General features: G+C 45.5%; 9 protein-coding genes and 1 pseudogene across 10 annotated transcripts; 3 read left to right on the top strand and 7 right to left on the bottom strand.

Moving 5' to 3' along the window:
* Positions 1–717: 717 nt before the first annotated feature.
* On the bottom strand, positions 718–4,384 carry F5J12DRAFT_783956 (uncharacterized protein; the record flags this gene model as incomplete). The annotated part of the gene is made up of 13 exons (XM_051742961.1): positions 718–971; positions 1,183–1,263; positions 1,333–1,642; positions 1,695–1,920; positions 2,091–2,319; positions 2,416–2,694; positions 2,984–3,072; positions 3,117–3,453; positions 3,832–3,883; positions 4,091–4,128; positions 4,153–4,195; positions 4,229–4,253; positions 4,374–4,384. 13 exons carry the CDS (start codon positions 4,382–4,384, stop codon positions 718–720), a joined length of 1,974 nt encoding a protein of 657 aa, XP_051598408.1.
* A 2,509-nt stretch (positions 4,385–6,893) lies between these two features.
* F5J12DRAFT_783955 (uncharacterized protein) lies at positions 6,894–7,793 on the top strand (the record flags this gene model as incomplete). Its single annotated transcript, XM_051742960.1, has 2 exons — positions 6,894–7,245; positions 7,456–7,793. The coding sequence occupies 2 exons, from the start codon at positions 6,894–6,896 to the stop codon at positions 7,791–7,793; spliced, it is 690 nt and encodes a 229-aa protein (XP_051598407.1).
* Positions 7,794–8,000: 207 nt separating this feature from the next.
* F5J12DRAFT_783954 (uncharacterized protein) lies at positions 8,001–9,188 on the top strand (the record flags this gene model as incomplete). The annotated part of the gene is made up of 8 exons (XM_051742959.1): positions 8,001–8,064; positions 8,139–8,176; positions 8,223–8,366; positions 8,454–8,516; positions 8,553–8,634; positions 8,684–8,700; positions 8,734–8,968; positions 9,016–9,188. The coding sequence occupies 8 exons, from the start codon at positions 8,001–8,003 to the stop codon at positions 9,186–9,188; spliced, it is 816 nt and encodes a 271-aa protein (XP_051598406.1).
* Positions 9,189–13,067: 3,879 nt separating this feature from the next.
* Positions 13,068–13,140, bottom strand: F5J12DRAFT_t139 (annotated as a pseudogene). Its single transcript has one exon. The product of its transcript is annotated as a tRNA-OTHER (tRNA).
* Positions 13,141–14,374: 1,234 nt separating this feature from the next.
* F5J12DRAFT_783952 (uncharacterized protein) lies at positions 14,375–14,959 on the bottom strand (the record flags this gene model as incomplete). The annotated part of the gene is made up of 2 exons (XM_051742958.1): positions 14,375–14,598; positions 14,659–14,959. 2 exons carry the CDS (start codon positions 14,957–14,959, stop codon positions 14,375–14,377), a joined length of 525 nt encoding a protein of 174 aa, XP_051598405.1.
* A 198-nt stretch (positions 14,960–15,157) lies between these two features.
* F5J12DRAFT_894271 (uncharacterized protein) lies at positions 15,158–15,448 on the bottom strand (the record flags this gene model as incomplete). The annotated part of the gene is made up of 2 exons (XM_051747727.1): positions 15,158–15,198; positions 15,247–15,448. The coding sequence occupies 2 exons, from the start codon at positions 15,446–15,448 to the stop codon at positions 15,158–15,160; spliced, it is 243 nt and encodes an 80-aa protein (XP_051598404.1).
* Positions 15,449–15,570: 122 nt separating this feature from the next.
* Positions 15,571–16,144, bottom strand: F5J12DRAFT_723343 (P-loop containing nucleoside triphosphate hydrolase protein; the record flags this gene model as incomplete). The annotated part of the gene is made up of 2 exons (XM_051741446.1): positions 15,571–15,759; positions 15,809–16,144. 2 exons carry the CDS (start codon positions 16,142–16,144, stop codon positions 15,571–15,573), a joined length of 525 nt encoding a protein of 174 aa, XP_051598403.1.
* A 787-nt stretch (positions 16,145–16,931) lies between these two features.
* Positions 16,932–17,504, bottom strand: F5J12DRAFT_723181 (uncharacterized protein; the record flags this gene model as incomplete). The annotated part of the gene is made up of 2 exons (XM_051741436.1): positions 16,932–17,363; positions 17,427–17,504. Coding segments are annotated over 2 exons (510 nt in total), but the record flags the coding sequence as incomplete, so codon positions are not given.
* Positions 17,505–21,206: 3,702 nt separating this feature from the next.
* On the top strand, positions 21,207–21,452 carry F5J12DRAFT_690198 (uncharacterized protein; the record flags this gene model as incomplete). Its single annotated transcript, XM_051740369.1, has 1 exon — positions 21,207–21,452. A coding segment is annotated over one exon (246 nt), but the record flags the coding sequence as incomplete, so codon positions are not given.
* Positions 21,453–24,125: 2,673 nt separating this feature from the next.
* F5J12DRAFT_683135 (uncharacterized protein) lies at positions 24,126–24,401 on the bottom strand (the record flags this gene model as incomplete). Its single annotated transcript, XM_051740276.1, has 1 exon — positions 24,126–24,401. A coding segment is annotated over one exon (276 nt), but the record flags the coding sequence as incomplete, so codon positions are not given.
* Positions 24,402–26,588: the final 2,187 nt, after the last annotated feature.

Below are 26,588 nucleotides of genomic sequence, written 5' to 3'. Positions count from 1 at the left end.
CACTTATAACCATGAAATAGTCATGCATCAGTTTAAGATATACTACCTACATAGCAGAGTCATCTGTACTACAGTCACTATGGCAGTAATGTATGTTTTACAAAGTGGAAAAAATGGGGTAATGATACAAAAGATGACAATTCCATATCTTTGTGTCCACCTCATAACCCATAGCTGCAAGGTATGCCTCAAGGGACTCACACCATGCTGAAGTGTTTGGAGGTATGCACATGAAGAATTGTCAGACAAAGCCAAGAAGCTGTAGGCTAACAGCAAGTGTCAGCCCCAGTGGGGCACAGGGGAAGTAGCCCATCCAAAGGAGTTGGAGGGCTGCAGGTGCACAAGGACAGACAGCCAGATCAACTGATTGCAGAGCTGCCATGAATGCATCTAAGCAGAGGAAAATGACAAAGAACACAGAAATCTCACCATTGAAATCAATGCAAATGGCTCTCAGTTTTCAAGTCTGGTGACAACCACATGTCAGCAGTTCGTAGTCAACAGGATTCTGGAAGTGGTTGGATTGTCATCGATATGCAAGGTATGGCTGAAGGAGGGAAGGGATGACAGCATGTGACCACCACTGCCACTGCTTCATTTTTTTTTGGGCATTCCTAGATGGTGACAAGAGCAGGTCTTGGCTAATATGTAGCCCATCAGTTAAGCAGTCAAAAGTGGCATCATGGGAGAGGTCACATTCACTACCCACAGAAGGCTCTAATGGGCAAGCAGTGCTCGAAGCAGAGCAGCATTGGATGTGTGGGTCAGAGGAATCACTGGGGTGTTGTGTGAAAGTGCGATGGCCAGGTAAGGTGAGCAAGTGCTCAACAGGAAGGTATAGCCCTGCAGTTCCAGGAACATGGCACAAAGGTTCAGCAGTCTGATGGTCAACAAGGACCACGAGATCATCCACACAGAGCAAGTCAGGAATCTGGTTTGTTGGGGCAGTAACTCATACAGGGGGACCACACCTAGTAAGCTGTTTCAGTCGATGAAAAGACATCTATGAAATTCAGTCAGATGCATAAACTGTCTAGGCGAGTTAGTGGTAGATGACGATCCTGCAACACCAAGTTACAGGACTGTGACAAGGACACTGAATCCTGGTTGCTGGAAGGCAACCCCAAGATGCCACCAGCATGTCTCCAATAGTTAGCCTCCAGTGTAGAAAAGTGAACTGACCTTTGCACACAACTAGCGAGGGCAATGGGGAAAGAGACAGCAAGTGTGTGACAAACAAAATGAGATTGCAATTGCAGTGTGCTATGAATATTGTTTGGGAAACATACAGAGTAAAAATGGTATTGGGGAATGATGAAGGAGGTTACTGACTATTTGAACCATAACCATGTGGTGCAGTTGGAATAAGGTGGGGAAGAAGGGGAAAACAACCAAAAGTATCAAAGAATGACTGTACATAAAATATAGCCAACTTCTTTTCCATTGCCCAGACATCCAACAATGATGCTAATGGCATAATTGGCTCCACCAAGTCTGAGGGGCATCCTGGCCATACAGCAAGTAATGCCCAGAGCTTCTCTACATACTCCCATTTCGATTGAAAGTCAGACGAGCTGAGGCCTTGATTTTGCTGAGGGAAAGGCTCAGCACACATGGTGAGTTCTGAATCACCAGGGAAAATCTGCATAGAGTTCAGAAACAGTGCATTCCTGGTGAGGTAAAATTGTACATACCTGCTGGACGTGATCAAGCCACTCTGAATCCCGATTGGACCACAAGCTAGGCATCATCACATGGTCAAGAGTGACCAACTTGAACCAGAAGTTGTGTTCATATAAATCCCATAAAATCTTGCTTTTCATCATCTGATCGATGGTAGCAAGGTCTGCAAGGGAAATTGAGATATCCCAGAATTGTACATGGCTAGGTATGTTGTGTTGGAGGCTGACAAGCTTGGGACTGAAGAGGGCAGCAGATTCATGTAGTCAGTCACCAGAAATGTGGATGAAATCTGCTTGGGAATTGTGTTCAGGAAATCCTGCCAGGACTGAGGGATAACAGGAGATACATCCAAGGCAGAAAGATGAGTGATCCAACCTGCTTGAGAGACTGGCCAATTCCTCAGGTACCTCTGCTGGTGATTGGAGGACTTGCCCCTCACAAACAGACTCAGGCTGGGAAGGAAGTAAGCTACCTTGGGTGCATTGGGACTAACCCTTTTTGCATCCTTATTCACATCCTTCAGGGCAGTGTGCCATGTGGACATAGCAGGGGGAATAGCTGGATTGCTGAGGTCTTCCCACAGTTTGGGATTCAGAACAACCAACGGCTTGGCTCCTCTCAAGCCCACAGGGGGATCTGAGCAAAATGTTAAACACACTGAGACAAAATGAATAGGATACATACATGGCTGATTACATTGTCAAGCCCTGCCTGTCCTAACAGCTCCCATACTTGAACTTGCACTGCTGGAACTTGCAGCATTGGAAGCCATGGGAACCATTCTTGTGGGAGTCGAGGCCACACCACTGCTGGTGCATGGTGGTTCTGGCCAGGGAGCCACAAATTGCTCAAGCCCAATCACTGGGCCTTGTTGAGTGTGCCTGTGGTGCAATTCACCAGGGTGGTACCAGGTGCTGTGCCATTTCAGCATCTGCCTGACCTCAAAAACCTCAGGATCTGTGACTATGTCATGAGGGCATGTAATCTCAACAGTCTTCAACACTTGCATGTCTGGGGGTACACAATCAGGTTTCCAGACCATTTAGACAGGCATGCATATTTCAAAAAGGCACTGGCAAATGTCAGGGTCTGTCATGAATGCCCTGATCCAGTGGTCAAATGAATTGACAAAAGTGTCCATAGCAGGGTCAAGGTCTGTGTCCAGATATTCTAGCATGCCAAAGACATCTAGGAGGAGGCATTGACAAAAAGCGACCAATATGACTGTGTCTCAAAACATAAATGGGAGTTGCTAGAGAAAATTTTAATTAACAAAATCTGAACCAGAAAAAAATCATACCTTCAGATGCAGGAGACATTGCTGACATGACCCCAGCCATGAATCGGGTCTCAGAGGACCTTTGTAGTGGGGGTGCTTCTTTAGCCAATCTTGCAAACATTCATCTAGTTGATTATAAATGGTCTCCATTGACTTCCACTTGTCGGCATGAATCCTGCCAACTTTGAAGGCAGACACTCTTTCCAGCACAAAATCCTCTGCTGACTGGGTAATGTTCCACCACAGCCACTTCCACATTGGGTCATCTCCATAGGCCACTTTCTGGGGGAAACATGGACTCCATGTGTAGTGTTCTGTGAATAACTGTGGCCATTGAAAACAGTCTATATGGCCAAACTGTCCATCATGCAGGGGCATGATTGTTTCTCCATCGAAGATGAAGGGTTGGGGAACATAGTCAGCATTTGGCAATGTGATCCAGTGGTCATCACACTTCGCTAGGACATGTGCATTGAATGCACCCCATCTCCCTGAAAATAATGATAATCAATTTGAGCTGAGTTAGGGACAGCAAGAATGCACTGTCACCAGGGCAGTTGCACAATGATAATTCATAAGGGTGAATTCTAGCTACATTCATCCTGGAACAAAAGAAGCCAGTCAGTACTTAAATTGATGGAGATGATAACAAGGGGAGAAAAAAATGAATCATGCAGTGTTAAGGCCAGTGTAACTGAAATGAAATGAGAATGTTGCCCTTGATAGGCCCCAAGCCCATTGAGAACTCATGAGGCACCAAACCTCAGAGCACTTGGCAGACAAATGCTCTGAATGTTTGACTCTGAGTACAGCATAAGTTGACCAGATGTTTGAAAGAAAAGTATGAATGAAAGAGAATAAAAACTTACTTTCAAAAAACATCTTCTTGACAAAGAGGTGACGATGATTGGTGTATTGACTCTGCACACATATAGACTATGTTAATGCCTGAATCTCGATGAAGAAACACCCCAGAAACCATGAGGATAACTCTTGATAGGCCCCAAGCCTATTAAGAACTTGTGGGCACCAAACCCCCGAGATCTGACAGACAAATGCTCCAAATTTGTGGAAAGAGAAACTGGGCCATCTGGAAAAGTAAGATGGAAAAGATAGAGGGAAACTTACCTTGCACTGAATTGGTTTATACAGAGGGGCATCAGCAACTTGAAGTAGTAGGTAGCACTTACTAGTAGTAGTCAGAAATATTATGGGTACTGCTGTGCACATGACCTGCACCACAAATGAATGCAACACCTGACTTACAGCATGCTCAAGGAAGACATTGAGTCTAGGCTCTAAATTGTCAAATAATCGGGTGATTAGATATAAGTTTTGTGTTCTGTATTTCATTCCTCAATGTTCCAGACTGCCTATTGTAATATTCATGGGAGACATGTTCATGCATTACAGTAATGACATGTTGATAAGCTACTTATAGCAAGTCCTAGTTACAAGTACTAGTGCACCATTACTACTTTGTTAATAGATTTGGCCACTTTTATTCGATGTGACTAAAGTTTCAATGAATGACAGAATTTTAACATGTCATTTCACAATTGCACAATTGTTACATTATCACAGCTGAAACAAACATTCACACCACCCACAGCTAGTACTTAGTGACACTCTCATCTTCTGTACACTGTCCACATGGTATTGGGGGAACACTCGGTGCATTCCTCTACCATATGTCAGGGGCTTGGTGCCCTTGACAGCCTTGAAGGCCCTTTAGTCCCAAAGATTTGAGTTAGCAACACATCTGTTCATATCTATCCCTGTCAATCAAATATGTGGCATGTTTCTCTATGGTATTGGAGACTTGGTGTGATATTACCTTCAAGGGCAGTGATTCTGATTGTCGATCTCAAGTTCTCCTTTCTACTACAAATTTTCTCCAGGTTGCCTCATGATCAACCATGCGAAGTTCTAACATGAGTACATGGTTAGCTTTTCAGTGTATCTTATCCATTGATTTCTGCTACTTCCTCCAGGGTATTATGAAGAGTTATGTCACATCTAAGTGCACAATTCATCATGGTCGAACTTCCAGTTTTCCTGCAATGGCTTCCAACAAATGGGGAAAGGGAACAAGGTAGCCTTCTGCTGGAGATCCGCTGTCATACTTACAATTCTCTGCACATTCACTCTCCAGCCTTTCCTTCCCATTCCCTGACCCACCATGTCTGAAATACCTTTGCCCAGTACTGGATTGGATATAAGCTCTAGCAACCTTGGTATGTGTTTTTCTGACTAACTCCTGATGACTAATGCATTTTGGCACAGGCACTCTAATTACTCTGATTGGAAACCTCAAATTGAATGCAGCAGATGCTGAAACACTAGCAAGCACTTTGTTACTAAGATCTTGTGCTGAAGGTGAGTATGTTCTTAAGTGACATTTCTGGACTGATCATATTGCAGCCTTCATAGGGTCATCTGGCTCGCAACCCACATACCCCATGGTGGCATTATGCCTGTTGAGTCTGGGGGTTTCAGGATTGTTGTCCTGTGAAGAGTGTACACCTGCCACCTTATCCCCCTTGATCCCCATTTACACAGAATTTCCTGCACTGCCAGTATCAATACATCTAATGCCACCTAACTCAACTGATCCCTCCACTATTCTTGTCCATGGCCACCCAGATTGTGAAGCAAGGGTTCCATATCTGGCAGATGACTGTGCACATACTCCCACTGGAATTTTTTTTACCATATCCATGTAAAGACTAACAGCTGTTGTATTATCTGTTGGCAAGTATTTCTCATGGCAGTCTCCAATTAATTTCTACAAAGTATAAGTCCTGAGGCCATGTATTGTGTATGGCAGCCTGACTGTGGGGCAAGTCACAACTCGGCACTTTCCATCCTTCATAAATTTCTACCATTCAAGCTCTACCACTCAGCAGCAGAATGCTTGGAGTGTCTCTCTGCTAAATGTCATGGGCTTGGTGCCCTTGACAGCCCCTGAAGGCTTGGAACCTTCAAGGGTGGTCTTGGTGTTGATCTGGTGATCAATTGCACAGATGACAATAACCCTTGTTGCTCAGTACTGGAGATTCATTTCAGCAACAACTTCACCCAAAGGTTGTCATACCTCCAACGTTCAGTCTACATTATATGCTCTATTTGGCTATTGATCATGTGAAAGGGACTGCATCTATTGGACTGCATCGACCCTGCTCTTGTCAGTGACCACCCTTAGGGGCTTGAATGATTCATTTTCCATCTAGTAAGCCCATTCCTTTCTCTATTGCTGGATACTGATGAACTTTTGTGGTTTTTCAGTCCTGAGGAAACCCACTTTCTGGGTCATGCAGATGGAATACCACTGTTCTGGATTTCAATTGGAATTCCACCCATATGTTTCCATTTTAATAGGTGTGTCATCCTCGCTATGCATTACAACCACTTCTTTCCTGCATGCTTTTCCTTTGTCCCCCTTACAGTCATGTCCTCTTTTTGTGGTTTCATATGTCCTTGCTGATGCTATATCCAGAACTTTGCATGCTGAGACAACATGTTCTAGATGGATTTTTTTTCCCATGTGGTTCATCTTGGCTTGACGTGCTCTGACCTTAAATACTCACCTTGCCTCACCCCATTTCTCAACACCCCCATACAACCATGCCCCACTCTGCTGATATCCTGGAGCCTTTGAGGGACTCCATTGCTGACTTGAACACTCGCATTCTCCACAACTGAAGGATTCTGTCCTCACAAAATGCCCCAGTTTCCAAACAAGTAAAAAAAGGTGGTGCTGTTGTCTCTAACAATGGAGTGCAACACTCAGAGGTATGTCTTGTAGTATTTTTCTCATCCATTACTCTAACATTGTTTTCCACTCACAGCAATCTACTCTGAAGGATATGAGTGGCAAACCGAAACCATGGCATGCAGTCCAGCCTCCTAAGAAGGCTGGGAAGAGCACATGTTTGGCCTGAGAGATAGAAGACACTCCTTGACACCTTGTCCTTCCATCACAAACACCCCAACACTCCCTTCCCCTTCCCTGTGCCTGGACAACCAAATCTGTGATGAGGACTCTGCAATGGAGGAGGTGGAGGAGAATCCTGACAACAATGAAAACAAGGATGACCAGCCTTCCAGTAACGAGAATGAGGATGATCAGCCATCTGGTAGTGAGAATGAGGATGACCTGCCATCTGGTAGCAAGAAAGAGGATGACCAGCTGCCTGGTAGTGATGACAATGACAAGGGTTCTGATTACAATGAGAATGAGAATGACAACAAGGAGACAGAGAGCTCGAGTGACTCCTGTGGTAGGTTTTTCTGTTTCGTATCCCTTGTTCTCTCACATTTTTTTCAGATAATTCCCACTTGTGTTTCAAAGCTTGGTGCTTTGGATACTTGTGACCATTTCCTGCCACCCATCATTCCCTTGGTTGTTATATAGATAAAGAATTGCTTGTGATCCTGTTCTGTTACCATCTATATATGCATCTGCCTTGTGTTGACATGTTGACTCCTAGATGATGATGATGCACATGCTTGCAATGCTCAGACCATATCTTGTGCCCAGTCCCTGCTTCCCCCATCCTTGCCACCCACATACAAGTCTGATGACTCTGCCCATCCTGTAGGGGATGTTGTCCATCCTCACCAAGAAGGTGGCCTGATCTATACTAGACTTCAGAAGAAGGGCAAAGGTCGGGCTATAGATGCTGAGGACATTGATGCTGCAAACCACAGTGACCATCACACCCAACTCCTGAACCTCAAGAAGCCAGGGAATCTGTCCACAGCAGCATTAGACGAAATACATGCTTTTGTGAAGGATATCAAGACGATGGCAGAAGAACTTGGCTGATGGCATGGGCAGTCTACATGTGACATACTTGTCACTGCAGGATTTAGTGTTAAGGCTTCTCATACCAAAATTAATGAGGCCAACCTCTTCCACTCATGGTATTGGGCCATGCAGCCCAAACCAGATGGTGGTATGGCTTTCCTCCCTCTCACATCTACTGTTCTAATGTCCTGACCAGCCAATTGAAATTCAATCAACAATTTGATTATGAAGGAGTACAACACCCTCATGATAGGCATCCCCAAGGATGACTTTGTGGCAAGGAGGGAAAGTTAAAAGCTGTCTATGAGTGGAGTGAGAGCTCCTCCACTGTACTGACTAACCAATCTGTCAAATCTATTGCAGCTAGAGTGGACAATGCAAAGACACAATTTTCTGGATTGGTATGTGGTTGCAACTGTGCAGCCATCAATTCTGATCATTCCACAGGCAGAGGCATGGTCCAATCTCAAGGATATTGAGATAGTTGGAGTGGTAATGTATGTTGGACAGGACCCTGCAGGACATCAAACTTCTGGCATATTCAGAGGCTCCAAGATGATAGGAAACTTCATCAATGAAAATGGCATTGATGTCCAGTCACTCATGGATAAGTATACTGCAATTTTCAAATAAGTTTATTTCTTGCATGTTTCATTTGATCTCATTGGATTGTTGTAGGTGTCTCAGGAATGGCAACAGGTGCAGATGCCAGGGTGGCTGGCACCAGGTTCCATTGGAGATGTGTGTTCTGCACTGGAACTACATTGCTGTACAAAGGAGACCCTGAGAGACCACAACCACAGAGTATTTGGAAGCATGATGAAGGAGAAGATGTTGGCCACATTGAGAGATCTGCATGGTAAGCTATTCTTGTGCTGTGCATGCATTTATCTTGATCCTTTGCTCAGTCACATGTGGCATTGAAGTCGGTGATCCCCAGAAAGTTTCCTGGCACTAGCTTCTCAAGTTTTTGCAGAAGAGCCACCTCACTATTGTCAACTGGCCCCATGGTGTATCTCCACTGGGCCCTGGTTTTGAGTACAAGAAACTCAAGGCTGGCCCTCTTCATCAACTTGTAGTACCTTACCTTCAGAGAAAACTGGGTCTTTTGTATGATGGGCAAACCAATGATGAGGAAGAACAAGATAGTCTGGATGATGTGCTGGAAATTGAGATCAAGTGCTGGAACAAAGGTATTCCCTATTTTATTCATCCAGTTGGATGCTGAAGTTCTGTGTAGAGGCCATTGATATTTTGGATGCTGACCCTTTGAAGGGTGAGATTGCACTCATCAAAGTTACCAATGGTACTGTTTTGCAGCAGATCTCAGATGATCCAGAGTGGCAGAAGTCCCTCAAGGAAATGGATTGCCAGCAGCAAGGCATGGAGGTCCTTCAACAGCCACAACCATGACTGCAGCAACAACTCCCTTTTCCCTCTTGGAAGTGACCTCCACAATACAGGGTAGGGTTTGGTTCCTATGGTCTGATAACAAGACTAATGAAGCATTGTATAGGATCTACATTGGGATAATCTTCCAAGCTGTCCTCACATGTGAGAGGCTGGCCTAGCCCAGCAGTCTTTTCCCAGACAACAAGTGGGTATCCAGGTCTCTGACCTTCAGTAACAAGACTAAGGAAACATTATGTAGGATTCTTGGGGTGACCATATGAACTATCATGATCCTGGCCCATCTAATATCCCATATCATGTGAGTAATTTGATTTTGCAGAGGTTTCACCATCGACTTGCATTCTCTCTAGGCATTACCTTCTGGCCACCACAATCAATTTCCTCTGTCTCACCAAGCATTCCATCACATTCCATCTTGAACCAACCATCCTTACTACAACAGTCCATATACTGATGATACTACCCTCCAACCCAGTCAGGTGAACCTCATTGGGTTAACAGGGGTAATGCTGCACAATATGAGGATGACTTTGCTGAGGAGTATATATGTGAAGATTACTACTAGTGTAGTTTTTGCTTCCCCTACAACATATTTGTCATGTGCCACTTGTATATCGATGTCACTGGTGTCAGCAATGATGTTACCATCAGATTCGGGGGACAAGTCTGTGGCTCTCCACTCAGTCCTGCACCTTTCCTATCGCTTTTCACACCACTCGTTCCCCTTGCCAAGACCTCTCTGGGGGGGCCTCTTTTGTCTAATTCCATGGAGCTGCTATTGAGATATCACCATTTTCATGTTTGGAGGGCGGTGAGACAGTTTCGAATGTAGCTCAGGATCCAATGGTCTGATCATGGTGGCTCCTTTTTTTCTGTGTTTATCTATGAGTGCCCAACTGCCTTCCTGAGGCCTGTGTCAATCACCCCAGCTGTTGTCCTGAGGTTGTCACCTGCTTGTTTGCTTGCCCAGAGTTACCCCTATCATCTTGGGGCTGTATCTTGGTGGTTTCTCTGACATGTCTCTCACTTTTTTGCAGACTCGCACTACTAGATTACAACTCCATGGAGATGTCTAGATCATTGTGATTGGTGCAGTAGTTATGGAGATTTTCGCATTTTTGTGGCAAGGCCCACCCCTTGAGGTCTTCTCATCATACCTCATGCATATCCACACTGCTTTTCTCGCTTTTTGAGCCACAAATCCCTCTCACTGACCCATTTCCAGGGTGCCCTTGTTCACCCAATTCTGCTTGCTCATTGTTGAGATATTCCTGCTTTTGTGTTTGAAGGGTTTTGAGGTGGTTTAGCATATACCTCAGGATAGGGTGATCCAATTGGCATCTTCCCTCTTTCTCCCTGATTGCCTGGGAGTCCTCTACTGCATCCCATAGTTTTGTGTCAGTTGCCCCAGCTGTTACTGTTACATTTCAGTACTGGCCACTTATCAACTCTTCATTAGGGGCAGTCCAGAGTCAAATCACATATGGTACCAATGTCCATCACATGTCCATTGCTGTTAGGCACTGTACATGATGCCTCAATCTGTATATACAATTCCCGCAGTCCTAGCTACTGTGTTTGTGCCTTGTTGTTCCTCATGTTACAGCTATTTTCAAAACTGAGAGCAAGGCCAAATAAACAAAATCACACACATGTAGTAGCTAAATGTTATAACTTTGATATCTCAATCAATTCAAGTCGGATCACCGCAATTTTTGCAGATTCAGAATCAGGGAGATTAGATGTAGGTCCTGGTGTAAAAATTAGACCAGTTCTAGCACTATATAAGTCTGAAAAAGCATAGGCTGATTTCACATATACAATCAAAATTGCAAGTGATCTAGGCATCTGTACACCTTAGCAAACCAATAGTGGTCTTCTATACATCAATTGTCCAGCAGGCTTTCAATGCTTTTTGGGCAGTAGAGAGCCCTCTGCTTCCAGATGTCCACCACACGTATGAGTAGGATTGGAAGCCTATTATTGCATATTTCTTCACACAAGATTCATATCCTTGGAGCCCTGTGTATCATCTAGAGAACAGTACCAAAACTTTATGCAATTATGCAGTGTGTTGTTGTGATCTGAAGTTCTACACCTAGTATTGTCTTATCTACACTTGGTGGCTGCTTACCAATCATGTGCTACCCCCTACCTGTGTCCCCTTGCCTCACATCTCAAGACTTGCTTCAAATAAAATCATAGTAGAAGGACATGAGATTGAGAAATAATACAACACTTGAGACCTGCAGAGTATGATTGCTGGATACAATTTGAATAGCATTCTTTGGGTGCCATGACTATTTCAAGCAATGATATGTATAGGACATTTGGAGCACAGCATTGAGTGAACCTGATGATGTCAGCAACTACTCATGCATATGGCTACACCCACTCAAATGCAGTTATTCACTGCTCACTGCTCATCTGGTCACTGACTTTTCATCTCTGCACATATTTTTTGGTACTGTTCTCTAGAAATTACACAGGGCTCAAAGGATATGAATCTTGTGTGAAGAGTTATGCAATAATGGGCTCACAATCTTGGTTATATGTGAAGTGGACATCTGCAAGGCAGACCTGTGTCTTATTTCCCTGATTCTGAATCTCCAAAAATCATGGTGATCTGACTTGAACTGATTGGTGCCATTGATTGAGCCTGTTACAATGTGACAATATATATCCCAATTGTGGGCAGAGGGCAATGTGGATGTCAGAGATACAGGGTAGGATGTCCAACATTTGCCTCTGTGGCATTTGTATAACATCTCACTGGTGTCCAGAGGGGGAGATGGGATGTCCCAACATAGCCTGAGAGGCTGCTGTGGGACATCCCACTGGTTTCCGGAAGGGGGGATGGGATGTCCCAACATAGCCTGAAAGGCTGTTGTGGGACATCCCACTGGTTGCCAGAGGGGGAGAGGGATATCCCAATGTAGCCTTAGAGGCTATTGTGGGACATCCCCCTGGTTGCCAGAGGGGGGGAAGGAATGTCCCAATGTAGCCTTAGAGGCTGTTGTGGGACATCCCACTGCTTGCCAGAGGGGGGGAGGGATGTCCCAATGTAGCCTTAGAGGCTGTCATGGGACATCCCACTGCTTGCCAGAGGGGGGGAGGGATGTTCCAATGTAGCCTTAGAGGCTATTGTGGGACATCCCACTACTTGCCAGATGGGAGGGAGGGATGTCCCAATGCCAGCTTTAGAGGGTATTGTGGGACATCCCACTGGGTGACAAAGGAGAGGGTGGGATGCCCCACACCAGTCTCAGAAGGGGGACAGTGGGATGTCCCAACATAGCCTAAGAGGCTGTTGTGGGATATCCCACTGGCTGCTAGAGAGTGGGGTGGAATGTCAATATAACCCAAGAGGGTGTTCTGGGACATAGCCTCAGCTAGTGTTGCTGTGGCTCAGCTCCAAAGGGTGACCTGCTCAACAACAAGCAGCTTAGTCACTATGACAACTATTACCAAAATGTAGCCTTGTGTTGCCACATACCAAATCCACAATAATTATTTTAATACTCAATAATATAGATGTGATATGGCCCTTGGCTGAGGACAGCTCCCTGAGCCACAGCAACACTACCCCCAGCTGCCAGAGGGGGAAGTGGGATGTCCCAATGTAGCCTTATGATGGAAATGTGACCAGAGCTGGGATTGAGGCAACCTCTTAGGTGATAACCAGTGCTCTAACAGTTGAGCAAATATATATTGTCCAGGCACTAATATCAGTAACATGGGGGCAAACCAGTGACATGGGAACAAGACTATGTGAAGAGCAATGCACCATTCCCCACTTGCTCAGAGGCTGTTGTGGGACATCCCACTGCTTGCCAGAGGGGGGGAGGGATGTCCCAAAGTAGTCTTATGAGGAAAATGTGACCAGTCCTAAGATTGAACCAGTGACCTCCCAGGTGTTTACCAGGTGCTGCAACCACTGAGCCATATGGTCTGGGTACTAGTGTCAGTAGTTTGGGGCCTTAGACTAGCACTGTGGGAACATGTCTCCTTGAAGTTAATGCACAGATGCACCATCTCCAATGTGGTCCCTTCATCTGGCCACCTTTGGAGTGTAAAAACAGTGCACACCCCCTAGGGTCATGCAAATGGTCTGATTTCCTTTTGACCTTGTGTCATGTGATGGATCAGGATTTACTGCTGTGTTTCCAGGAGGCCTTACTATCAGCCACCTTGTGTCCATGTAACTCACATGATCTGGACTTACCAAGGATGCTGCATGACCCATTGTACTGAGCATGCATGAGTTCCAGCTGCAGCTCATAACCTGATGAAAATGTGAATGTGACCAGAGCTGGCATTGTGCCAGGACCCTCTCAGTGTCAAGCAGCTGCTCTGACCATGGAGCTACCTTGCATTGGATTCTCTATGGTGCTTGTAGGATTAGTGCAGATTACTACTTCAACACCTTAGAGGCTGTGTTGGGACATCCCTCTGGTTGCCAGAGGGGAGGGTGGGATGTCCCAATATAGCCTTAGAGGACTGTTGTGGGACATCCCACTGGTTGGCAAAGGGGAGGGTGGGATGTCCCAATGTAGGCTTAGAGGCTGTTGGGGGACATCCCACTGGTTGGCAGTGGGGAGGGTGGGATGTCCCAATGTAGGCTTGGAGGGTGTTGTGGGACATCCCACTGGTTGGCAAAGGGGAGGGTGGGATGTCCCAAGGCAGCCTTGGAGGCTGCTGTGGGACATCCCAAGTCCCCTTGTGAAAGTCAGTGGGATGTCCCATCCCAGCCTCAGAGGGCTATGATGGCACATCCTCCTAAGTTACCTTTGCAGACCAGCACAATGCCCCATGATGACCTCAGAGGCTCATCTGGGACATTCTGCCCTCTGCAGATGGTGTTGCAAAGGTGACCAACCCCATGTTCTATGTGGGGGACTTTGAGATATTGGCTTGTTACACAAGTGTTCAAAAACCATTCACTTCTTCCTTCATACAGTACAAATTGCATGAGGTATAGACACAAATTGATTGAATCTATTATTGCAATTTTCAAGGCAAATGTGGAGGCCCAGGTGGGTCATCTCCCTGGCAACTAGTGAGATGTCCCAATACAGCAGAATCACATTGCAAAGATGTACATGAAAAGTACTATTGTATACTACTATGCATGGTGGGATGGGAGGGGATGTATAGGTCAAAGGATACTTTGTGGATTAAATCTGTCAGAGGAGCAAGGGGGCTAGGATTTCTGCAGCTATTTCAATGCTAATATATGCTGCACTTTCAGGAGTAGGGACCCCAGTCACCCAAGGCAGTCTTGGGACATCCCAAATAATTGCATTTGAATGGATGGCTATGTGGGAAATCCCATCTGTCCCAGGGCCTAAAAATCTGCATAGCCCTGGGACATGACCAGATGTCCCTGGGCAGACCTTGGTCTGGGAGGCTATTAGGCTGGATGGTTTGGAGAAACTATTCAGCCTAAATGCTTATGAAAAATGGTTACCTGAAGTGGTTCCTGGCCCATCTGAAATTGTTCCTCTATTGTCTTCACCCTCTGAGTCATTGTCAGATAAACCATCATTGACTGTCACCAACCCACTGCCATACTGCACCATTCCACTGGAACTCTCCTGAGCTTCTCCATTGTGTGAAGACAGTGCCACCCATTTCAAGGGACATGATGCCTTGGGTAAGTTAGCATCTTTTGCTGTCTGTTTGTGTGTTTCTTCATGCTTCACTTTCCTAGCTGCCTTAGCCACCCTCTCATCATTAAAATACTCTTTCTCTGCAAAAAGTAGGGCCATTCCAGTAAGTCCCTTGTCTCAAGCTGCTTGACCAAAGCACTGCCAGAGTGCTGCTATTCCACAGGTTGCTCTTTATTGGATCACCAGCAGGATATCTGGCACATTCATACCCTGTGAGGATTGGTTTACCCCCTATCAAGGTACTTTCAAGTCATACATACCATTCCAAATGATGTAGTTGTACAAAGGCCCCACATCTCACCACTTTATGAGCTTTCCAAGCTCTTCTTCCTTGTAGGCTGTTGACATGTCAGCATTAAACCAGCAGATTTTCTCCCTTAGTTCACAAGGAAACTGATGCCACAAGATGCATGCTGCACTGATCAAGTCTGATATATTGTTGAAGAAGATAAGGAATTTTGGAGGTGAAGGATCATTCACTTTGAATCCCGGTGGGATTAGGAACATCAGGTCAGCATAAGAGTTCAGTGCATATTTTATCTTTTTTACACTGATCTTGATGTTAGGCTGGTCACTTGACTGGTGCATGGTGACCATCCTGCCAGGATACTGCATGTATGGAGAAGGTGCATAAGATCATGGAGTGCAGCCCTTGTGATTGTTGCAGATGTAACTAGTAGAAGTACACTACATGGTAGCATGTAGCATAGTCATCCAAGCTCTTGGTATTCTGGGAAAAATTCCCCCCACTCAGTAAGGCAGTGCACTTCATCAATCACAATACTGATGATCCACAACACAAATAGGGGATTCTTCAACAACTTCTCAAAACCCCCCTCTGGCTGCATGAGTTGCTTGGGACTGATGATGCCCACCCTATACTGGAAGGTGCTGATAGCCTGGTTGCTGCTGGGTAAGAATCAAGGCATGTATGCACAGGTGTCTTACCTGAAAATTTGCAGGTGTGGCCATTTCAGAGCTAATTGAAATTGCCTGTATGCCAGCCTTGACCAGGGACATTACATTTTGTTTCCCTAGTAGGTTCAGAGGAGTGATGATGATCTGAATACCAGCTGGCAAAAATAGAAGAGGCATCCAGAAGGTCAGGGTCTTCCCCATTCCAGTGCCAGCGATACAGAGGACATTGCATCCTCCTTTCATTATTGCCTCTACCACTTGAAGCTGCCATTGACATGGTTGTATGCCAAAGACCTCTGGTGTACATGTTGCAATATTAGATAAAGTAGGAAGGGCTGACTGATTAGGATCTGGCAACAACAGCATGTGTGTACACTAGTGGAGACTGGTCACAAGTGACATGTATACCTATGAATATGGAGTATTCCTAACCACAAATATGTAACCCTAGTTTGGGTTTTGTGTATATTTTTTGGGACTCCACACTGCATGCCACTGTGGCTGATGCTGTTTACAAATGTTTTCAGGCAGCCATTGCTGTGAGTGTGAGGGAATTAAAGTTATGCTGGCCTTGAATTTTGGCTGTTGCCCTTGGAGATTTCCCTCACACTCACAGTGGAATAGCTGTGTAGGAGCCTAGCTTTCTATCCATTTTTGACACTCTTCCACAGAAATCTTCCCCTGCTCCACTACCACCCTTTCCCATAATTGATGAACTCCTGTAGGAGCACTCTCATAACCTGAGAGAGATCTTTTGAGGTAATTCCAAGTGTGTTCAATTGGGTTGAGGTCTGGAGATTGTGCAGGCCAGTCTAGAAGCTTGATATCCTGCTCTTCAAACCATTTCTGGGCTCTTCTAGAGGTATGCTTGGGGTCATCATCTTGTTGAAAGATAATGTCATCTTCTGGAATTCCAGATTCCTCCATGCTTTAAAGCAACCCTTCCTGCAAAATGGCCACATACTATTTAGCATCTGTCCTTCCCTCAACCTCACTCAAGACCCCAACACCATTCCACCCTATACATCCCCAAACCATGAGTGAACCTCCTCCAAACTTGACTGTACCTTTAACCTCTCTGGAAATAAGCCCTTCACCCTTCTTTTTCCACACATACTCTTGTCCATCTGACCCAATCCTGTTGGTTTTGGTCTCATCTGACCATATACATATTGCCCATGCCAGGAGTGGGTGTGGATGTCACATTGATTTGAACATTCACATTGGTGATTGAGACTGAATCTGGGGTGGACAGACCAGAGCTACTTTCATGAATGTTGGAATCAGTGGCAGCTACCTCATCTGTATCATCATCTGACAACACAGTGGCATCCATTGCTGCCATGGCAGCATTGATCTCTACAGACAGGTCCTCCATCACACTGGTTATGGACTTGGTAGCCCCATTGGGATTCCCAAACATGAAGTGATTCATTTCTGTGACAACATTCTGGATGTGACAACCTGTCCACTTGGTGATAAGCACATGTTTGTATGCATGGAACACTTGATAGTAGTCAATTTTTGAGATTTGTCCACAGCCATTCCCTGGGAACTTTTTGTCAGGTGAAAGTAGAAACATACACTATAATGATGGGGGTTGAATCAGTGATGTGTGGTGCTGTATTGATGCAAGCAATTTACTTACCACTGTGGCCACCCATGCAATAGACCCTGGTGTCACCACAGTGACCTTCCATTTCTGCCCATTTGTCCTTGGCCCACCATGATGAACAAAGCCTTCTGTGAGGACATCTTGCCCCACAGTGCTCCCTTCAAAATCTTTTCCTCATCAGTGCAAACTGTCATATCCATGACTCTCGGACTCAATCCCAGTCCAGTCTGGACCCCTAGCCCCTAACTCCAGTCAACTCTGGTCCTAGTCTGGCCTAGAAAACCTAACTCTGGTCCTGGATAACCCAACTCTGGCCCAAGTGACTCAAGTCTGGTGTTTTACCCCTATCTCTGGTCCACCCCAGCCTCCCAGCCTTGTTCTGCTCCACCCTGGTCTTCCCAGGTCCATGTCTGGGTCACCCAGACATAACTCTGGTCTGTTTTCCTGTGCTTGTACTATATTTAGTCTAGTCCTTTTGTCTGACTCTGCTTACTGTACAAATCCTGTGTCCAACTCTGGTCATGCTGGTCACCCAGACTTTGACTATTAGCCTCAGTACAGCCTCTATGGCTGTCCACACTCTTGCTAATCATCTTGCTAATAGCTTATTCACAAGTCCAGCTTCATGCTTTTTACTCCAGACTGGCCTCATGTATTTAACCCCTGTGCATACTTCATAGCACCTCAGTCAGAATATCAACTTACAGTGAGGGACAAAAGCATTGCAATGTTTGTGATGTGTGACTTGTTGCTGATGTCACTCAGGATATTCTGCACAGATAATCATGATACCTATACCATTGGAAAGGGGTGACTCTAAGCTTTCCAGAGCACTAAGGGTTCAGTTCAAACAAAGAAATACATGCTAAGATACACCCTATTCTTTCTGAAAAGTGCATTGCAATGGTTTTATCCCTGACTGGTGAAATAGTGAAAAGTGACCTTTTGATGGGATTAAGGGATGAAGGATGGGAAAATATGATTACATAATAGGCCACATGATCTTCCAGATGATTTGTCAGCATGTAAACAAATTTGTTGAGAGGGGGATAGTTTGTCCATCATGTTCTGCAGTGCCAGATTTACCTCCAAATCATTCTCAGCCTTCCAAGTACTGATTAGTCCCAGATTTCATGAGTTGTGGTAAAAGAAGCAGGGTTAATGGTACAAGTCCAATGTTTGTCATTGTTTACATGCTGACAAATCATCTGGAAGATCATGTGGCCTATTATGTAATCATATTTTCCCATCCTTCATGCCCTTAATCCCATCAAAAGGTCACTTTTCACTATTTCACCAGTCAGGGACAAAACCATTGCAATGCACTTTTCAGAAAGAATAGGGTGTATCTCAGCATGTATATCTTTGTTTGAACTGAACCCTTAGTGCTCTGGAAAGCTTAGAGTCACCCCTTTCCAATGGTATAGGTATCATGATTATCTGTGCAGAATATCCTGAGCAACATCAGCAACAAGTCACACATCACAAACATTGCAATGCTTTTGTCCCTCACTATAGTATTACCCTCAATTCCATACTACTCTCAGTCCTACTCTATAGTTAAGGCTGAGCCTCAAGCTATCCCTGGCCCCTGTCCCAGACCTCTCCCCAGCTTGCATAAGGGTACAGCACATAAGCTGAGACTAAGGAAGGTAGATCCAACCCTGGACCAGCTTCCCCCTGTGCACACTCCAAGACTGGTCACTTTCCCATGCTACTGGCCTTGTTCCCACACTCCCAGCCTTAAGTCTGGTCTTCCAGACTTAGCCCCTGACCTCTGGCCTTAACTCCAGTCCAACAAGACTTAGCCCCTGTCTCCTGGCCTTGACCTTGGTCAACTGGACTTAGCCCCTGTCACCCAGTCTTGAAGCCCAGTCACCTGAGGGTAAACCCATACTTAACACAAACTTAGAGTGGTAGTAGTTTTGAACTGTTGGGGTGTTGTCCCCTTTACCTGACTTTTGCTTACATCATACAAGCTTACATAATAAATCTTCGCACTTAGGATGTTTGTTTTTCCTTCAGGTGTACCTCAGACTTCTCCTAACTGAAGCCTGAGGTAACTGTTCTCCTTTATTAATTAATAGCTACCTTACTGACTTACTACTGTAGTCTCCTTCCTAGGTCCCTCATCTTGGCCTACCTTCAAGAGGTTATGAGGCCCAAGCAGCTCTAACCTTACAGTAGCAAACTTGAACCAAGTGGTACCACAGTATACAATAAGACATGTCATCTGGACCTTCAGTGTCAATGTCACAGGCTCTAGGCCCATCCACAAGTGTGAATACATCAGCCTCTACTTCTATGAGAGTCTCACAAGGCTTGAGTCAACTCTATGACATAGCTCCCCTTGCAGATGATGGTTCAAACTATCAAATGTGGAAATTCTGAAAGTGAAAAATCTTAATAGTTTGTGGCCTCTGGACCATTGTTGCTGGTACAGACATGGAGGTAAAACCTCCAGACCAGAAAACTTATCCTGATGAGTATGAGGAATGGCTCCTCAAGGACCAGGAAGTATGTGCACAAATCACACTCACACTCAAGGACAAACCCCTTAGCAGAGTACTATATGTGAAAACTGCTGCTGAGACATGGAAGAAACTCAGAGAAAGATATGAAGGAAAAGGCAAGCAGACTATTGCCTGCCTCGTTGGCAAGTTGTTCTGAGGAACACTTGCAGATGACCAACCAATGGAAATGCAGCACCAAATGTGTTGTGGACATGGTTACAGCTGACTCTGCCTAACTCATCAACAAGTTGTGCACCATGCCCATGCCATGCAGATGAAGGCTAAAGCCCTCATGCATAGAAAGACTGCTGGACATGAGCAGTCATCCTTCACACAACAAGTTGTCAGTGCTAAAGAGAAAAGAGGAAGCAAGTTAGGCACATGTCAATGGAATTCAGGCAGTGTTCAAGATGTTGTGGGATGAGACATGTGTGCTGTGACCACTCATTTTACCCCTGTACTTGTTGACTAATACCTTTGATGCATTGTTCCTCCCAACAGTGAGGGCACAACATTCTGCAGGTGATGGCATCACAATGATGCATGACACCAGTGGCAAGGTAACCCAGTCCTTTTGGCAGAAGTCAACATTGTCATTGCATCTATCAGGCACAAGGTTAACTCTGAAGGGGCTGAGCAAACACACTCAGGAGCCATTAAAAAGGAATACATGGATTGGATCCTCACCTGGTCAGAATCTCTATGTCCCCTCAATGTCCCATTGCAATATATTCATCTTGCAATGACAGGCTTGCAAGGGCTGCTGATGAGCAAGTGCTTGAGTAACAAGGCAAAGCTAACAATCACACAGCACCTCAAATACTTGGCCTGTGGTGTTGTTGCATTCATACTCTGGACAAGGCAAGTGCTAGAATTCTGATGTTAACAATGGTTTTGACAGCAATCTGCAACAGGAACTATGAACTGGTGAAATTGGAGCATGGAGATGTCCAACTTGATGGGACTGTCATCAATGCCATGTTCATGAAATACCTGTGAGGTGAGGAACACACACTCACTATAAATGAGCTTAACACTTACTTTGAGATCCACTTGAGAAACCAAAAGGGATGGCAGAAAGAGCTGGACAAGGGGATGAGGGAAGCTGACTTGTGAAGTGCATCCAACTATCTTCATTGTAGTGTGGTGATGCATATCTGATCTTCTTCCTACCAAAGGTAATCACTATAAGATTTATTCATGCCCCAATATGGACAAGGCATGTGATGCCTTCCTGTGCCTTGTGTTCTGGATAAGGTGGGTCAAGCTTGTCCATCTCGACTGGCTGATGGCTGACAAGGACATCCTGTTTCCCACTATTGGTGTAAATGGTGTGCTGCAGCCAGGTGAGCCACTTTCCCATGACATGGTGCAGAAGTGGATTAACAAAGCAGTAGTGGAGTCTGGGATTCCTGGTACATTCTCAACACATTGTTACTGTTGGGGCAGGGCACAATACAGATTCATGTTTGCCCCACTGGGGCAGCAATGGACCCTCACATGGGTCTGGTGGTGGGGAGGGTGGGCAGAAGGCAAGCATGTGAGTTGCCCTCTTTCCTGTCTTGGTGTGCAGTAGTTGATCAGCATCTGTCATACTCGCTTCTCTTTTGTTCCACACCACCAATACAGTGTGATATGCTAATGTGCCACTTGCTTGATGAATTACACTGTTACAAAAATGACCACAGTGATGCACTGTGACCAGTCTCACATGAGGCCAATGGTTCATTTGCAGGCGAAGCTGCACTCACCAGGCCAGCCTCCACCAAGGCACTCAACATGGCCCATGCATTGCTAACAGCAGATGTGACCTTGCTGCACTTGACCATGAAAGAAGTCTGCCAACAACTCAGCAACATGAGCAACTTGGTTGCAAAGGCCCTAACCTTGCCCTCAACATACTTGGCTTGACCTGAAACAGTGTCACATCAGGTAATGCCAGTGATCAGTGAGTCCATAAATGCTACAACAATTCTACTGTGGGCAACAGAGCCCAATCAAGTTTTATTGGGCTATTGCCAATGGGATGCAACCACATACAGCATGCCCAGCCATGCTGACAATGCTGGCAAGGGGGGCAATGGGGCTGAGGTGGCTGACAGTGGCTGAGGGGGACCTGACAGCTGTGACATCACAGGGTTTCTGGCCTCAGAAGTCATGTGCATGTGCCAGCCATGGTTGGCAAGGCTGCTTCACTGCCACTGTGAATTTCTTGTGCTAAGTAAATTTTACTAGTGTATGTGTGTGATCTAACAGCTTATGTAAGCAGACCCTAAAAAACTCTGTGAGTTCTTGGTCCAATGTGAGCTCAACTTCCAGGATCAGCCTTGGGCATTCTGCTCCAACCAAGCCAAGGTCACATATGCACAGTCCTACCTTAAGAGCATGGCATTAGCCTGGTTCAAACCAGATCTCCTCAATCTGGATGACCACCACAAGTTCCTCTGTGAGCTCACTACCAATTTCAGCCCTCACAATGTTGCTGCCAATGCAGTCCAGCATCTGGAAAACCTGACCATGAAGGACTCTTCATGCATTGCAAAGTACTTAGTGGAGTTCAACTGCTGGGCTTCTCAGGTAAAAGACTATGGTGAAGGTGTGCTCTGCCACCACTTCTACTCTGGTCTCCCTGACTGCATCAAGGATGAAATGTCCCATGTTGGCAAGCCCACCACTCTTCATGCACTCCACAAGTTTTCCCAGACAGTAGATGCATGTTACTGGGAGCACAAGTCAGAAGTCTCCCACTCTGCCAAGCCTCTGCCTGCTGACAGGACTCCAGTCTGCACCTCTGACTCCAAGCCAAAACCCTCTGCATCATCCTTTGCCCCTAAGTCTGACTCTAAAAAGGCTGAAGCACCAAAGTCTGACATCAACCATCTCCTCAGAAAAGATGGCAAGCTCACAGCCAGCAGCTGAGCAGCTCTGCTGCCTTACTTGTGGGCTATGCCTCTTCTGTGGTGAGCCTGGCCACTCCACCAAGGATTGCCCAAAGTTGATTTCCCATGCTGCCAAGGCCACCACTCTGACTGCTCCATCTGTGGAGAGGCCAAAGTCAAAAAATTAATCCACTCCTCCAGGGTGCCTGTACATCCTGGAGGAAGTGTTGATCCCATCTGTGCAGAAGTCCACCTCAATGCATCTGCTCTTTCTGACCCTAATTCTTTTCTTCTGATCATTTCTCTTCCTGATCTCTCTGTAGATACTTTCCCTGCTCTGGTCAACTCAGGCTCTTCACACTGTTTCATTGACCCTACCTTAGTTAAAAAATATAAAATCCCAACAAAAAATGCCTCTCCACCTACTACTCTCTGCCCATTTGATGGCACTAGTAAGACCACCATTTCCCAAGTAGTAGATTTCTCTGTCCAATTTGCCTCTGGCAATGTCACATCTGTTTCCTGTTATGTAACTCCATTGGATTCCACCTGTTCAATGGTCTTGGGACACAACTGGCTCACCTGCTACAATCTGTTGATTGACTGGGTAATCAGTACAAATATTGACAATAAAGTCCCCACTTCTAACTCCCTCTAAGTTCCCTCTGGAGTTTTGTCTCCACTCCTCTGAAGTCTGCCTCTGAAATATGAGGGCTGAGCTTGCACCAGGGAGCAGCACACTAGATGAACCTAATGCCCTCCCCATCTGACCTCTGACCTCCAACTCCAACCCCTGTCTCTGAAACTTCCCTCCATACTCCTCCACTCCTTGTTCATTTCATATCTCACCACCCAGTGGTTGGATTTGCTTTGGAATTTGACCCCTGTACTCTGCAGCCCAACCTGCTCCTACTCCACCCTAAGAGGAAATCAGGGGTATTGTGTGACTTTGACAAAAGGTGTCAGAAATGGTTTATGTTCAGGCAGAGAATGGCATACAAGCAGTTGTCAATGATGTACAAGATGGAAGGGATGCATAACAAGGAGGAACTGCAGACATGTCCCCCCAGTGTCCAGATGGTGTCAATGGTGCCCAAGTAGAAAGTAGCAAAAGGCAGGGATGGTCACCAGGGGACAGTTGCAAAGTCTAGTGATAGCCATCTGTGGTCATTCAGGGAATATACTTGGCTTCTGCAGGCAAACAATGGGTGGTTGGTTTCTTCACAGGAAATGAAGCAAAAACCATGCTGTTTATATTTGAGGAGAGCCTGGATTTGGCTGGGGGAGAAGGTGCACTCTTGGAGGCTGCTGGCATTGATCATTGCATGGTGTCAAAGGATGAGGCTGGGGTAGGTGCAGAATAGGGAGTTAGTGCTGAAGAAGCTCATAACAGCTGTTGAGTGGAATTGAAAGATGGGGGAGAGTGTGGAGGATGTTCTTGAGATGACAATATCAATGAGGTTGTGCCCATTACCAAAGGTGGTAATGGTGAGGATGGTGGAGGGGGAGTAGTCATCACAGCAGGTGTGGTTCTGCCAGACAATGTGATAGTGATACTTGTGGAGAAGGTTGTATAGTTGTGCTTGGCTGTAATGTGTGACATAAATGTTGAGGTCTGACAGTTGCATGCTTTGGCTGGGAGGACCATGTGAAGTGCTGTCAACCTGATACAACAACATCACATGTGGAGAGCATGTTGGTAAGTATTTCAGTGGCAGGGAAGAAGGGGCTGCAGATTATGTCAAGGCAATGTTTAAGGTACCATCAGATGTGATCTGCATTGGTTTTGGATGTGGTAGCAAAGGAGAGTAGATCTCTCATGTGTTAAGTCTGGTTTGTCGCTGGTCCAAAGCTGGTCTGGAGTCTGGTCAGGGGTCAGAGCAGGGATGAGATACTAAAGGGTTTGGACTAATTGGACTTAGTGACTGAGGAGCAGCACTATTCCCTTGCATGGGCCATAGTCTGGTTGACAGGCAGAAAACAGGAGACAGAGGGAGACTGGGTTAGACAAGATTAGTTTGATTTCAGACTGAGGCTAAACAATTGTTCCTATGGCTTAAATACTAAAGGTAAACTAAGTGTAACATAGCACCAGTACAGTGGTGATTGGTAAACAGATTGGCAAGTACAATGTTACAAAGAATACTATCAAGCAAAGTATGAACAAAGGTTTACCAGGAACTGGGGCAAGACTAGTGATGGGCTGGGTATTATACTGGTCTTGTCTCACTGAGTGAACAACTTGATTGGGCACTGCTTTGCAGTGCCTCATGAGCCAACACATTCCTGGGTTGAAGTGTCAAGGCCAGAACCAGGGTAGGGGTGGGACAAGACCAGTCAAGACCAGTGTAGGACCAGTCTAGGGTAGTCTAGACATGGTCATGACAGTATCCCCCTCTTCCAATGGAGCCAAGCCCATGAGGCTCCAATGAGGACAATGCTGAGAATGAAATTTTGGTGTCTGACCTTGAAAACCAGTGAACTTAAGACTGGTTGACCTCAGGTTTTGGTCCCCCACTACAACATGTCTATTTGCCAGTCCAGGATGTCTTACAACCAAGATCTGTGGCAGCAGTATGTTCAAATGCAGATGCATCATGAGCTGAACCTGTCAGGCCATGGGCATAGTCCACAATCCTGAGGTTGGAGGGTAAATTGCCAACCTAATAGATTATCAGCATCCATAGTGATGAAGGCTATACACATACCTGCAGGTTGAGACCATAGTTGGATTTGCAAGTAAAATAGGCATCTCCATTCAGGCCAGGCTTTGTGTATAAGACCACAATGGTGCCATCATATATTACCCACCCCTCCTGCCAAGTCCCTCTAAATCCAATTTGACTATCAATCCAAACCTTCTCAGCTTCCTTTTGTTCTGCTGTGGGAAAGCAGACAAATATATCATGGAGACTCAATTGCCTCAAAGCATTGTTCTGTAAACAACTCTACTGAGCCCTCTGATATACCTGCCACCTGTGCAATATCCTCCAAAGAAGCACCATATCCATAGTGCCCCATATGATAGAGGGTGACTGCAAGTTGCTTTTGAACAGGAGTTTGTCCATTGCTTGAGTTGTAGAAGACAGGATGGTCATGAATGATATCAAGCAAGACATCAAAAACAGTGGGGGAAATGTGAAGCATATTGATGAAGTGCTGGTGATCAGCCTCATTTTGTGCATATTTCCATGCAAGTTGTAGTGTATCAGCCTTTGGGACAGATGATCAACCCTGGAGGTAAGGAGTTTGATAAATGGCAAGAATGATACCAATATCAAGGTGGAAGACCTGTGCCATCTCTTCAGCTGACATGTCAGGTTGCATGAGAGACCAGAGGATCATATAGACCAGATGCATGGCAAGATAGTGCTTATGGAGAGTCCAGTGAGCCATGATAAAGAGTTTTTGATTTCACAGTGAAAAAAAATGATATTTTTCAATACACACACTTATATAAGTTACCATATTTAGCCAGAAAGGGAGGTTGCAGTGTGGTGTGGTGCATCTGGTGCATCACATGGTGCAAACACTGCCCAACTTTGAGCATGCCTAATACATCACTGACTTCTGAACTGCTGCTGCTGACTCTACCATCATGGAAGACATTGCCTTGATGGAGTTCTTCTCCCCAGGACTCAAACTGTTCATTGTGAACTAAATCCATGTGATGGAAACCACTCCCACTAAAATCAATGGGTGGTATGAATATGCACAGAAGTTCAATGCCAAATGGAGAAAGGTAAATGAGCTTTCTGGAAAGAAAGAAAAGAGGAAACTCTACCCAAAGAACAACCTCTCCA

Source organism: Pisolithus orientalis (genome assembly GCF_024613125.1).
Source record: "Pisolithus orientalis strain OTSU chromosome Unknown F5J12scaffold_22, whole genome shotgun sequence".
Taxonomy (NCBI): domain Eukaryota; kingdom Fungi; phylum Basidiomycota; class Agaricomycetes; order Boletales; family Pisolithaceae; genus Pisolithus; species Pisolithus orientalis.
The sequence above is the reverse complement of the archived record's forward strand: the minus strand, read 5'-3'. Positions and strand labels throughout refer to the sequence as shown.